This window comes from Gobius niger (genome assembly GCF_951799975.1).
Source record: "Gobius niger genome assembly, chromosome: 14".
NCBI classification, from domain to species: domain Eukaryota; kingdom Metazoa; phylum Chordata; class Actinopteri; order Gobiiformes; family Gobiidae; genus Gobius; species Gobius niger.
This window is the reverse complement of record NC_136865.1, coordinates 2,411,463-2,425,059: the sequence shown is the minus strand read 5'-3', so window position 1 is coordinate 2,425,059 and position 13,597 is coordinate 2,411,463. Positions and strand designations below refer to the sequence as shown.

Genomic DNA, 13,597 nt, shown 5'->3' with positions numbered 1-13,597 from the left:
GAAACGTGTGGTTAGTGGAAAACAAGTTCATATAGAAAGCTACATCTGGGCTAGCATTGCGTAAGCTAGTGTTAGATGATAAACCTCACATGGTAAGTGGGGGGGTTGGGTGGCATGCAGAGGATAAAGCTTTAAACAACTCTAAATGTAAAAGATAAAACCTGCCACAGAGATGGTACGCCATTTCACTGGCAACGCACTTTTTAAATCGCCATGACTTTCCTGACATTGTCACCACAACCAAAATAATAATAATAATACAAATCATATTGCTTTCTTTTTCTTGATCTTTTCACTTTTCAAAGGACACAAGTAAAGACGTGGGACACCGCAAAAGTAGGTGATGGAGAGGTGGTCACCCGAGTTAGCAACTGGCTCTATGCTAACGGTTTCCTCTCAGCAAGAATTAATAAAATATTTGATATAGTTTGTGGCAGAAAACATTCAAATGGAACATAATCACTTAAAAACTGTATGAACAATGTTAATTCTTCTGTTTATAAATGTAGCTGTTTTGGTGCTAAAATGGCTAATGGCTAATGTTACTTTGACGCTAATAAATACGATAATTGTGCCACAATCTGAACTAATTTGCTTGAAAACAATCAGCTTGACTTTTATTCAAATTGTTCATAGTTTTGAATTTAGTATAAATGTGGACAGGAAACAGTCGTTAGCCCGCGGGAAGCTAGCACAGAGCCTATACTTAACAAAGCAGAGGCCGTGGCCCCTGGTGGTAAATACATGCATCTGCAGGAGGAGAAGCGGTGGTTGTGAAGGCACTTGGGGCGCTGCTGTGTGTGCACGGGGGGCCCGGGGCCTCAGAGCAGGGCGCAGCTGCAGTTGGTGCCCGTAGCCTGGCTCAGGATGCCGTGCTGGGATGTGGCCAGGTCCTGGATCAGCTTCCAGAAGTGGCCGAAAGAGATGCCCTCGCCGGAGCCCGCGCCCATCTTCCCCAGGATCGCGGAGAAGTCGATGCCCTGCGACCACGGCACACGGGCACAGAGGGTGAAAGGTTAGCAACAAGGTCCCAGGTTCAATTCCCTGACCAGCTGGAGCATTTGCACAGACCACGGGTAAGACACACAACATGTGCAACGTTTTACTAAAGCTATTGTGAACAGTCAGGGTCTGAGGGTTGTCCAGGGGAATGTTTACCACATTTCAGCTCTTTAAGGAGGTCATTTACGAAGCGTTTGCTCATGTGCCAAAATAGTTGCCCGAATGCCCGTGCAGAAGTGGATTACCAGCCAGTCATGCATGTTTTGCTCCTCTCGTTGTACCATGACTGGTACAAACAGTACCAGTCGTGTGTTGTTTTGCTTTATTTTCAATGCTATTTCCACTGTGTGATTTTCATTGAAGACTTTAAACTATGAATGAACACATTTTATGGAGTCGGATTATGGAGGAAACGAAAAAGGGTGAAATAACTCCAAATAGGTTTTATAGTTTAAAGTCTTCAAAATTGCAGCTCTTTATTCTTGACATTTTCTCAATGAGCTTCATAAGGTCCTAGTCCCTGAAATGGTTTAACATCTGTGAGGTTGGAACCATTTCTGGTGACTACATCATGAAGCTCAGTGAGAAAATGTCAAAAGTAAAAAATAGTACTCAAAGCAAAAGCTTTTTTGAAGAAGAACTCACTTTCTTTTGTTGATTTTCCCCTATTTTTCCCCCCAAATTATTCCCCATTGTTTACACATTTCTTGGCATTAGATATTAACCTGAACTTATTGTTCTGGGGGCCCCTGGAGTCTCACAGAGCATAGACCATGTGGGCTGTTGAAGCCTGTGTGCGGGGCCCTTGGAGTCTCACCTTGCACAGGTTGGGCAGCTGCGAGGACAGCAGGCCCTTGAACTCGTCGGTCTTCAGGGTGGGACTCTTGTCAGCGGAGGCGCCGTGGAACTTGGACACCAGAGTGTGGAGGGACTTCTCCAGGTCTGAGTACTGCACACACACACACACATGGGCAGGGTCAGAGGTCGGCATCACTGTTATACCTTTATTTTACAATCAAACCCTTTGCTGTCCAGCATGTGGCCCTTTCAGCATGGGTCATTACACCAGCACACTCAGGAAGGGTCAGTTCTTTGTCAAAGGGATGATACACATTTGCTCACAGTATTAACACCACTGTGAGTCATATCAATTTACTTCATATTATAATCATATTAGTCAAAGAGGACCTAACTGGTAAATAAAATATATATTAAAAAAAATGCATTATATGCTCACATATAATGAAAAGATCACATATAATGAAAAGATCACATATAATGAAAAGATCACATATAATGAAAAGATCACATACACTGTCCGTTAGCTGGATTGTGGTGAGATTTAAGCACCAGATTGACCTTGTGCGACTCCTGCCGATTCCTTTCCATTGACGTGTTGGAGCCATTTTCACAGATTTACATCATACATACATGTCATTTAGCTTGATACAATAAAACAAATGATTGGTTTTACAAATAACGATCTATTGTTTATTTGTTCAGGAAAGTGCATGTTAACGAACCGCTGTCTACGGTGGCCTGGAGGGCAAATCACCGAGCATTAAAACACAAGCACAAACTTTGAAACGCAAAAACAAAAGGTTTAAACTACTTTTCAGTCTTACTACTACACTTACTACTGCTACAACTACAACTACTACTACAACTACTACTACTACAACAGCTATTACAATTACTACTACAACAGCTACTACTGCATTTACTACTACTACAACACATCTATTACAATAGTTTGTAGTGGTAGGGTGAAGTGGAGTACCCGGAGGAAACCTACATGGACACGAGGAGAACACACAGACTCCACACAGACAGACCCCCTCATCCCGGGAATCGAACTGAAGACCTTCTTGTTTAAGATGGTCTGCCGTGGGGCAGACTAGCAGAGACATGGCTGCACATTGCCCCATACTAACACACAGTGTGATCTGAGGCCGTGTGCGATGGCTGTGCCAGTGCGGCCCTGTGCCGGCACGACCGTGACAGTTATTCCACACATGTGGCCCAACCGCCTCAGCCACTCCTCATGAGTAACACGCACATGCCAAGACAAGCTCGCGACGGCAGCATGACGAGGCTGAGAACGGATTTAACCCAGGCATGGGCCACTCCTGAGATGGGAGAGCCCCCCAGGGGCAACTATATTCACCTATGTCTGACTTTATAATGCCACTTAACTGTTGCAGATACAGGGGAGATCCATAGGTCAGACTAGGGCAGATCAATGTGAGGAAAAACTTATTCATATGATGTCATTGCAATATTTTACCAGTTTCAATACAGTTTAACCAAAACAAGATAAGCCATTTTCACATTAAAGTGATAGTCTGTAAGTTTAAAGGTTTTACAAATGTAATAGATTGCATATACTTGACCTCCCGGAGCTGCAATTTGGCGTAACACCATATTAAACAACTATATTTTTTTGTAAAGTCCCTCCCGTTTCTGATTTCAGCAACTACAGTCACAATCCCCCGGTGCCATGACTTTAACCAATGAGAAGCTTTCCTGTGGACCGGCCTGTAAGGTCCGAGATCCTTTACTTTCAAAATATTTCCTCATTTTGCAATCTATAGGAGCGGCTTTAGGGTCCAATCAGGAGAGGAGAGCGGGACTTGATTGTTTACTTTTAAAATCTATCTCCGTCTCTCTCTCTCTCTCTCTCTCTCTCTCTCTCTGCAATCTTACAGACCGTCACTTTGAAATATTTCAAAACCAATTGCAGCTTTTTTTCCTTTTAGGCTGTGTAGATCCCCATCAGATAAAAGACCTGAGACTTAGTTACATTTTTGGAAGAAAATGTACTTATTTCAGTAGTTCAGCATTTTTTCTTCAGTACTTCCTTGAGTAAAAAAAAGTAGTAATTTGTGCCACTGTGAGTCAATTTAAAATGTCCACGTCGACCTGAAATGCTATAATATTTATTAGGGTCACTACCTTGAGTCAGATTATTTATAAAAAAACAACGTTACTCTTACTTGAGTGAATATTTTTGAAGTCAGAACAAAAGTTGTCCAAATTCAAATTTAGCGTAAACGTGTCAGACCAAAGCGCCCCCAGGCCCGGACCACCCGAAAGTAAGAGTCAGCACGCGCCCCTGAACAGAAACCCCTCGCCCTGTAGACTCGAGGGGCAAATGCAGAACATCTGGAACACAGCAGCAGCAGCAGCAGCGCCCTGTGGCCTCCCAACAGAGGAGAAGAGAAGAGCGCCTCTGGAACAGTCGGCATGACGCCTCTGGCCCTGACGTGGCCCACATACAGCGAATACATGCAAGACCCTATCACAGATGTTTGGGCCACTGGTGGTCTTCTCCCTGGAGCGCGCGCGGCTGTAGTCTAGTCGTCCCACCGTGTCCCCGCCCTCCCTGTACGGGCCCTCTATGCTGCCGCTGCTGTTGCGCACTAAAAGTTAGTTACGCAGGAACAAAAAAACAGGGGAAAAGTCTCTCTCCTCTCCGCTATGGGTCCGTACCTGAGCCATGTTTGCCGTCCGAACGTGAGCCGCTGGTGACCGTGGGGTGCGTGAGGACAGGAGAACCGTGAAGGAGTGCCGGGTCTTGTTCGTTTAAGGGTTTGTTTGCAGACTGTGGATAAAGCGCCACACCCAGCGGAGAGCTCCAGCCAGACACCCCACCCACGCTCTCTCTCTGCGCACTCACACTTCACCCAGGCATCAGTTTGCCTGCTCTGCGCCACAGAACTTGATTTCATCGTTCATCAGCCCCATTAAAGCGCTCCCCGCCCTGGCTGTGCCTCATTTGGTCTGTTTATTCGCTCCTGGCAGTGGCACAAGTTCGCAACAACACAGAAAACTTCACACACGCATAACGTTACTCAAACAGAAACCCTCCAGGCCTCCGGGGGGCGCCATCTCCGCCGGAGCGGGTCAGGCCATTCCGGACACGTCATGGTTGGAGTGGATGTAGGCAGAGCGCATGCGCCTGAGCCGGTCTGTCTGCGCTCTGGTCCACGGAGAACACGATCTGAAGGTAAAGCTCCCGTCACTGGCGTCGTTTACGGCTTTATTGGAGAGAAATGTTGTGAATGTGTGAAGGTTTATGTAAAGGGGACACTCGTAGATCGTTTACAGGCCAGAACTTTGCTTTTTCCGTGCGTAAAGTTAGAGACACATCACTGGCCACGTCCACGTAAGCGTTACGCACTGGGGCTAAAGACACCTCTGATATCGCGTCAGGACGCAGAGTGTGCTCACTTTAGATACATAAGTGCAGTAATGAGTGTTAGGTGAATGGACGGAAACATCTGTGCAGCTGGGGGGAGTTTTCCCAGGGGTCAGATCGAGATGGGCCGGAGGTGACCATCATGTCTTATTTCCATGTACTGAGAGTTAGACCACTTACTCCAAACCAGCTCAGTAAATGTGACAGGTATGACGTTAATATAGGTTACTACAGCAGGGGCAGCAACGTCAGGCCCGGGGGCCAAACCCGGCCCTCCAGCACAGAACCTCTGGCACCAAAGATCATTTTGAGAAATATGATAAAGCAAATATGAGATCAAAGACCTGTGGAAATGTAGTCAGAACATCCCACTTCTTCATAAATAACCTTTTGCAGAAAATGGTTCTTTACTTTGGGCTCTGATGATGACGATGACGATGGCGATGACGATGACGATGATGATGATGATGATGATGATGATGATGATGATGATGATGATGATGATGATGATGATGATGATGAGCCCTGTACAATGTAAACTTGCCTACCCCTGAGCGTTTTGACTGGGTCGTGCCCTCTCTCCTCTCTTCAGATGGTGGCTGTGACTGTGCTGTTCCTCTCGCTCCTCCTGCCTCTGCTCGGCCTGAGCTCTGCAGAGGAGGGGGCCCGTCTGCTGGCCTCCAAATCTCTGCTGAACCGTTACGCCGTGGAGGGCCGAGACCTCACGCTACAGTACAGCATCTACAATGTGGGCTCCAGGTACGAGACATCGGCCACAGCGTCTGCACTTATACTGCAGTATTTACTGCATTTACTTAGACCTTCAGAGTATACGCACACACACACTGGTGTCATGGTGACTTTTCACTGCCCACGGCTGAGTGTGCATAGCTCTGACTGCAACATTTTGTGCTTTATATCACAGTCTTAGAGGCAGATTTATTGTCATTATACCTATTGTTTCATTCCTAGAGTACTCCAGTATTCCCTGTTCTTGCCCCAGTGTGTGTACTGTGTACTGCGTACTGCGTACTGCGGTACTGACTGTGTCCTCTGTACAGCGCTGCTCTGGAGGTGGACCTGTCTGATGACTCCTTTCCTCCGGAGGACTTTGGGATCGTTTCGGGAATGCTGAACGTGAAGTGGGACCGCATCGCTCCGTATCCTTCCACCATGTTCACATACAGTCCCCGTGTAGTTTAGATATCCCTCCGCCATGTTCACACACAGTCCCAGTGTAGTTTAGATATCCCTCCGCCGTGTTCACACACAGTCCCAGTGTAGTTTAGATATCCCTCCACCATGTTCACATACAGTCCCAGTGTAGTTTAGATATTCCTCCACCATGTTCACATACAGTCCCCGTGTAGTTTAGATATCCCTCCGCCGTGTTCACACACAGTCCCAGTGTAGTTTAGATATCCCTCCACCATGTTCACATACAGTCCCAGTGTAGTTTAGATATCCCTCCGCCGTGTTCACACACAGTCCCAGTGTAGTTTAGATATCCCTCCACCATGTTCACATACAGTCCCAGTGTAGTTTAGATATTCCTCCACCATGTTCACATACAGTCCCCATGTAGTTTAGATATCCCTCCGCCATGTTCACATACAGTCTCAGTGTAGTTTAGATTTCCCTCCGCCATGTTCACATACAGTCCCCGTGTAGTTTAGATATCCCTCCGCCATGTTCACATACAGTCCCAGTGTAGTTTAGATATCCCTCCGCCATGTTCACATACAGTCTGTGTAGTTTAGATATCCCTCCACCATGTTCACATACAGTCCCAGTGTAGTTTAGATATCCCTCCATCGTGTTCACACAGTCCCATTGTAGTTTAGATATCCCTCCGCCATGTTCACATACAGTCCCAGTGTAGTTTAGATATCCTTCCACCATGTTCACATACAGTCCCAGTGTAGTTTAGATATCCCTCCGCCATGTTCACATACAGTCCCAGTGTAGTTTAGATATCCCTCCGCCATGTTCACATATAGTCCCAGTGTAGTTTAGATATCCCTCCGCCATGTTCACATACAGTCCCAGTGTAGTTTAGATATCCCTCCACCATGTTCACATACAGTCTCAGTGTGTTTAGATATCCCTCCGCCATGTTCACATACAGTCCCAGTGTAGTTTAGATATCCCTCCACCATGTTCACATACAGTCTCAGTGTAGTTTAGATATCCCTCCACCATGTTCACATACAGTCTCAGTGTGTTTAGATATCCCTCCGCCATGTTCACATACAGTCCCAGTGTAGTTTAGATATCCCTCCGCCATGTTCACATACAGTCCCAGTGTAGTTTAGATATCCCTCCGCCATGTTCACATACAGTCCCAGTGTAGTTTAGATATCCCTCCGCCATGTTCACACACAGTCCCAGTGTAGTTTAGATATCCCTCCGCCATGTTCACATACAGTCCCAGTGTAGTTTAGATATCCCTCCGCCATGTTCACACACAGTCCCAGTGTAGTTTAGATATCCCTCCGCCATGTTCACATACAGTCCCAGTGTAGTTTAGATATCCTTCCACCATGTTCACATACAGTCCCAGTGTAGTTTAGATATCCCTCCGCCATGTTCACATACAGTCCCAGTGTAGTTTAGATATCCCTCCGCCATGTTCACATATAGTCCCAGTGTAGTTTAGATATCCCTCCGCCATGTTCACATACAGTCCCAGTGTAGTTTAGATATCCCTCCACCATGTTCACACACAGTCCCAGTGTAGTTTAGATATCCCTCCGCCATGTTCACATACAGTCCCAGTGTAGTTTAGATATCCCTCCGCCATGTTCACACACAGTCCCAGTGTAGTTTAGATATCCCTCCGCCATGTTCACATACAGTCCCAGTGTAGTTTAGATATCCTTCCACCATGTTCACATACAGTCCCAGTGTAGTTTAGATATCCCTCCGCCATGTTCACATACAGTCCCAGTGTAGTTTAGATATCCCTCCGCCATGTTCACATATAGTCCCAGTGTAGTTTAGATATCCCTCCGCCATGTTCACATACAGTCCCAGTGTAGTTTAGATATCCCTCCACCATGTTCACATACAGTCTCAGTGTAGTTTAGATATCCCTCCGCCATGTTCACATACAGTCCCAGTGTAGTTTAGATATCCCTCCACCATGTTCACATACAGTCTCAGTGTAGTTTAGATATCCCTCCGCCATGTTCACATACAGTCCCAGTGTAGTTTAGATATCCCTCCACCATGTTCACATACAGTCCCAGTGTAGTTTAGATATCCCTCCGCCATGTTCACATACAGTCCCAGTGTAGTTTAGATATCCCTCCGCCATGTTCACACACAGTCCCAGTGTAGTTTAGATATCCCTCCGCCATGTTCACATACAGTCCCAGTGTAGTTTAGATATCCTTCCACCATGTTCACATACAGTCCCAGTGTAGTTTAGATATCCCTCCGCCATGTTCACATACAGTCCCAGTGTAGTTTAGATATCCCTCCGCCATGTTCACATATAGTCCCAGTGTAGTTTAGATATCCCTCCGCCATGTTCACATACAGTCCCAGTGTAGTTTAGATATCCCTCCACCATGTTCACATACAGTCTCAGTGTAGTTTAGATATCCCTCCGCCATGTTCACATACAGTCCCAGTGTAGTTTAGATATCCCTCCACCATGTTCACATACAGTCTCAGTGTAGTTTAGATATCCCTCCGCCATGTTCACATACAGTCCCAGTGTAGTTTAGATATCCCTCCACCATGTTCACATACAGTCTCAGTGTAGTTTAGATATCCCTCCGCCATGTTCACATACAGTCCCAGTGTAGTTTAGATATCCCTCCGCCATGTTCACATACAGTCCCAGTGTAGTTTAGATATCCCTCCGCCGTGTTCACATACAGTCCCAGTGTAGTTTAGATATCCCTCCACCATGTTCACATACAGTCCCAGTGTAGTTTAGATATCCCTCCGCCATGTTCACATACAGTCTGTGTAGTTTAGATATCACTCCACCATGTTCACATACAGTCCCAGTGTAGTTTAGATATCCCTCCGCCGTGTTCACATACAGTCCCAGTGTAGTTTAGATATCCCTCCGCCGTGTTCACATACAGTCTGTGTGTAGTTTAGATATCCTTCCACCATGTTCACATACAGTCCCAGTGTAGTTAGATATCCCTCCACCATGTGCACACACAGTCCCAGTGTAGTTAGATATCCCTCCACCATGTTCACATACAGTCCCAGTGTAGTTAGATATCCCTCCACCATGTTCACATACAGTCCCAGTGTAGTTTAGATATCCCTCTGTTTAAAGTCGTAGTGTTGTTCACAGGAGAGCGCTGTGAGCCTTAACCCTCTGGTCAGAGCCAGTAACGTGTCTCACACTGTGGTGCTGCGGCCGCTGAAGGCTGGTTACTTTAACTTCACCTCGGCCTCGGTCAGCTACCTGGCCCAGGAGGGCGGGCCCGTGGTGGTGAGTGTGAGGGGGTCGGGTACAGGCTGTAGTCCGGCTGTGTTCTGACTCCTCCTGTTTGTTTCAGGTGGGCTACACCAGCGCCCCAGGACAAGGGGGCATCCTGGCACAGAGGGAGTTTGACCGCCGCTTCTCCCCCCACTACGTAAGTGTCCAAATCAGGTTTTTAATGGATTTTGAAGGAACTATTTTGTCTAAGGAGGAGATTGTGAAAATCCAAATTTGCCCAAAATCTGACCATTGTGTAAGCGTTAGGTTCCTGTAATGTTATTTTGAAACCATTTAACTGATTTAAAAGTAATAAAAATAAAAAAAACTATATTCTATTAGGGCTGGCTTGGCCATTTGGCATAAAAACATTACTATTTCAATGAACTCTGCACATGTTGTTTGTGACTGTGTTTCAGAGATTAGGGGTCTACGGAAACCCACAAGAAATAGTGTTACGGAAAAATGGCAAACTGTGTTACTCAAATGAGCAAAATTAGAATTGTTTAAATCGATTTTAAAATAGAAAATCCTGACTAAAACTCAAAGTGTGCAAAAATGATGGCAATTTCAGTCTGATCATAGAATGACTTTGCAATATGTGCCTTCTTATTATATGGATGTTGCGGTGATGATAATTTAGCGATTTATTTCCTAATAAAAATAGCATTACTCAGGTAGAAGTAAAAGCGACTGGTCATTAATCTTCTCCAGGACCCAGTATTGCTTAAAAAGTCCTCGGTAACGCTCCCTCTGCCCTGTGTGCTGCAGCTGGACTGGGCCGCCTTTGGAGTCATGACCCTGCCGTCCATCGGGATCCCCCTGCTCCTCTGGTACTCCAGCAAACGCAAGTACGACTCGTCCAAAGCCAAGAAGAACTGAGTCGCGGAGCGGCTTCACATCAACGGGACAGCGCGCCTCCTCAGGCCACAGCCTCTGCCAGGGCCTCTTTGTAATTACTCATGATTTTGGTTTTCTAATGGACACTTTGATTGTGGAGATGTGTTGACCTGTGCTGTTAAAGGTCATGTTTTGTTCTTCTATGTTTTATATTTGGAAAACAGGTCAAAGTCATTCAGCTGTTGTTCATGTCAAAGGGACACACCGTATCATGCTCTGTAGTAATATTCCCTCGTCAACAATGGACCTGGAGCAGTTTTTCTTTTTACTTCATCGATTCAGTTCTCATTAATCCTGTTCTGTTTGGTGGTCTCTTCTTCTACTGCTGAAGCACTCCCCTCTGTATTCCCTGGATTGGTTTTGTAATAGATCCAGAAGCTTCCTCCACTTTTTCAAAGCCCTGAAACCATGGCCCGGCCCATTCTGCACTCAAACTGCATTTATCACAGCGCCATCCATTTGTCAGTCGTTGACTGCAAGTCTTTATAAACAGTATTAAAACATGGTTCAGAGAGAGAACATGTGTTTAGATAAATCTGGGATCTGCAAGCGATGATGTGAATTTGATGGGTTTGTGTCCACAAGCTCTGAGGGCATTAAAGGGGAGGTGTTATGTGACATCCTGTTTTTAAAAACATATTTCATCATTTCGGGAGTTGTGTTATTTTAAGTGATTTAAAACATAAAATGCCATGTTCCTCGCATAGGTGTGTGGAGGTATTTCATAGGACACATGAAGCATAACACGTCTCCTTTAATAACATGCTTGTACCTGCAGGGGGCGCTGAATCAGCACACACTGCAGGAGCCGGTAACGCCACATCTGTCATGGTTCATGCCGGGACTGGTTTTGTAAATTATTTTTCGAAAAACTGGCGTTTGACTTTTTAGACTGTTTTGTTTAATAAAAATGACGTGGAATGACATTTACTGTTTTCTTTCTGTGTTTTGATGATTGACGAGAGTTGGGGATAACTTAAATGCCCTAAGGACCCAGGCATTCCCCTCCGTCAGTGTCTCGGGGTTAAGCCTGTCAGATTTCTGCCCTGTACCTGGAGCCGGCGCTGAGTTACCTCAGGCTCTGAGTGTGACCGTCTCATGAACAGGGCGGGCAAAACAGCACAAGAGACTTTAGATTTCTTTAACCACAGCCGAGTTTAGTTTGACTCCATGTCTGTAACACGATGATTGCACATGAACATACGACACATTTGAGGTGTTGTAATCGGCGCCTCTGCTGACCTGGGATGTGACACAATACGCCCATGACGTGAGTCAGTCTGGTTTGGAGCCGAAAAGCATGGAGTTTGACTTGCTGCCACCTGAAGGAACTCTGTGTAGACTCTGCCTAGCGCCCCCTAGTGAAATCTGGTGTGACATATCCTGAGATGATAAGAATGAAGCGTCCTCTGGTTTGGGAAACTTTCAAACTAATATTTTATTGATTAAAAACAAATAATTAAATCCTTAAAAAAAATATTTTCTGAGACATTGAATCTTTGGTGGCGGAGATGTGTTATCTCCTCAGTGAAGACTCTGGAGCAGAGTGATCTCAGTGAAGACTAGAGCAGAGTGATCTCAGTGAAGACTCTGGAAAATAAATGCTCGGGTTTGGTAAAGTACCTTTAATTTTTATTATTTGGTCCATCCTCTCCTCCTCCATCACCCTGTGGTCCATCCTCTCCTCCTCCATCACCCTGTGGTCCATCCTCTCCTCCTCCATCACCCTGTGGTCCATCCTCTCCTCCTCCATCACCCTGTGGTCCATCCTCTCCTCCTCCATCACCCTGTGGTCCATCCGGTTGGTGGTTTCTCGCTGATGTAACTGTTCTTGCTGCTGTTTTCTCACATCCACACAGCCGTGTGGGTCTTTGATTCTCTGCATGTGCAGTGGAGGTGGTGCTCGACACTTTCTCCAAACACACTTTAGTCACAGGATCAAGGGTTGATGTTTGCTCTGATGCCATAATTCAGACAGAAATGCCCGTTGGTGTCACATTTTTAATTCCCCCCTGACTATTGCACCTGCACATCTGTATTCACACTGCTGTTCTGTGACAAATCTTAATCTATCTTATGTTTGCCCTTGTAAATAGTTTTAAAGTGTTTAGTTTCTTAAAGTTTTCCGGCAGGTCTCTGTTTCTGACTCTGTGGAGCCTCTGCTCTCCACTACGCTGCCGTGTGCTGGGCCCCGGGCCGCACAGAGCGGGACAAGAACAGGAGGGCCAGCTCTGGACTCTGTGGAGGAGGTGAGGGACAGGAGGGTGTTAGCCAAGCTCACCTCCATCATGGACAACACCTCCCACCCACTGCACGGACTGTAGAGGAGCTGAGCAGCTCTTTCAGTGGCAGACTGAGACACCCTCAGGTCCTTCATCCTCACTGCTGTCAGACTGAACAACAAGACTGTGAAGTAACATGTGCAATACTTTGCAGAACTATGTGCAATCATCTCTAAGTATCAGCTGCTCTTTATTCCCTGCACCAGCGTCACTTACTGACAACCTGCACTCGAACTGTAAACTTTGAACTCGATATTCTAGTTTTTAGAATCTGTTCTAATTTTTATCCTATTTTTTTTAAATTCTTATTTCCTTATTGTTATAATTCCGCCCCTTAAGATTTTTGCTTTACTTATTGTATCTGGTTTTATTTAACAGTTTGCACATTTCCTGTGTGTTTTGCACATCCTGATCTTATTGAGCCGAATGTAACGAGTGCATTCCTCCGCTGTGAGATCAATAAAGGATGATCTTATCTCATCTTATATGTTGCACGACTGGACCAAAGACAATTCCTAGTTTGTGTGAACCTGTTCTCTAACAAAAGCAATAAAACCTATACGGAAACACTAAACTCATTTCCCTCCACTGAGTCCACTCCCACAGTCAAATCAAGCATTAGGCCTTGAACATTTACTTATTACCAACAAAGACATTTACTGGAAATACAGTAAACTATAATATATACAACATAAACAAATGAGAGATTTGTTTAAAATGAAATGAGAAACAAAAGAACTTCACCCAGGCAGCTGAGGC

The 13,597-nt window shown here is 45.5% G+C and overlaps 2 protein-coding genes across 2 annotated transcripts; one reads left to right on the top strand and one right to left on the bottom strand.

The window, feature by feature from the left end:
- Positions 1-553: 553 nt before the first annotated feature.
- On the bottom strand, positions 554-4,651 carry s100v2 (S100 calcium binding protein V2). Its single transcript, XM_079570573.1, has 3 exons — positions 4,495-4,651; positions 1,820-1,951; positions 554-980 (listed from the first exon to the last, which is right to left on the bottom strand). The coding sequence occupies exons 1-3, from the start codon at positions 4,501-4,503 to the stop codon at positions 822-824; spliced, it is 300 nt and encodes a 99-aa protein (XP_079426699.1). The 5' UTR covers positions 4,504-4,651; the 3' UTR covers positions 554-821.
- A 268-nt stretch (positions 4,652-4,919) lies between these two features.
- ssr2 (signal sequence receptor, beta) lies at positions 4,920-10,769 on the top strand. Its single transcript, XM_079570569.1, has 6 exons — positions 4,920-5,011; positions 5,796-5,962; positions 6,265-6,363; positions 9,560-9,668; positions 9,736-9,813; positions 10,428-10,769. Exons 1-6 carry the CDS (start codon positions 4,958-4,960, stop codon positions 10,536-10,538), a joined length of 618 nt encoding a protein of 205 aa, XP_079426695.1. The 5' UTR covers positions 4,920-4,957; the 3' UTR covers positions 10,539-10,769.
- Positions 10,770-13,597: the final 2,828 nt, after the last annotated feature.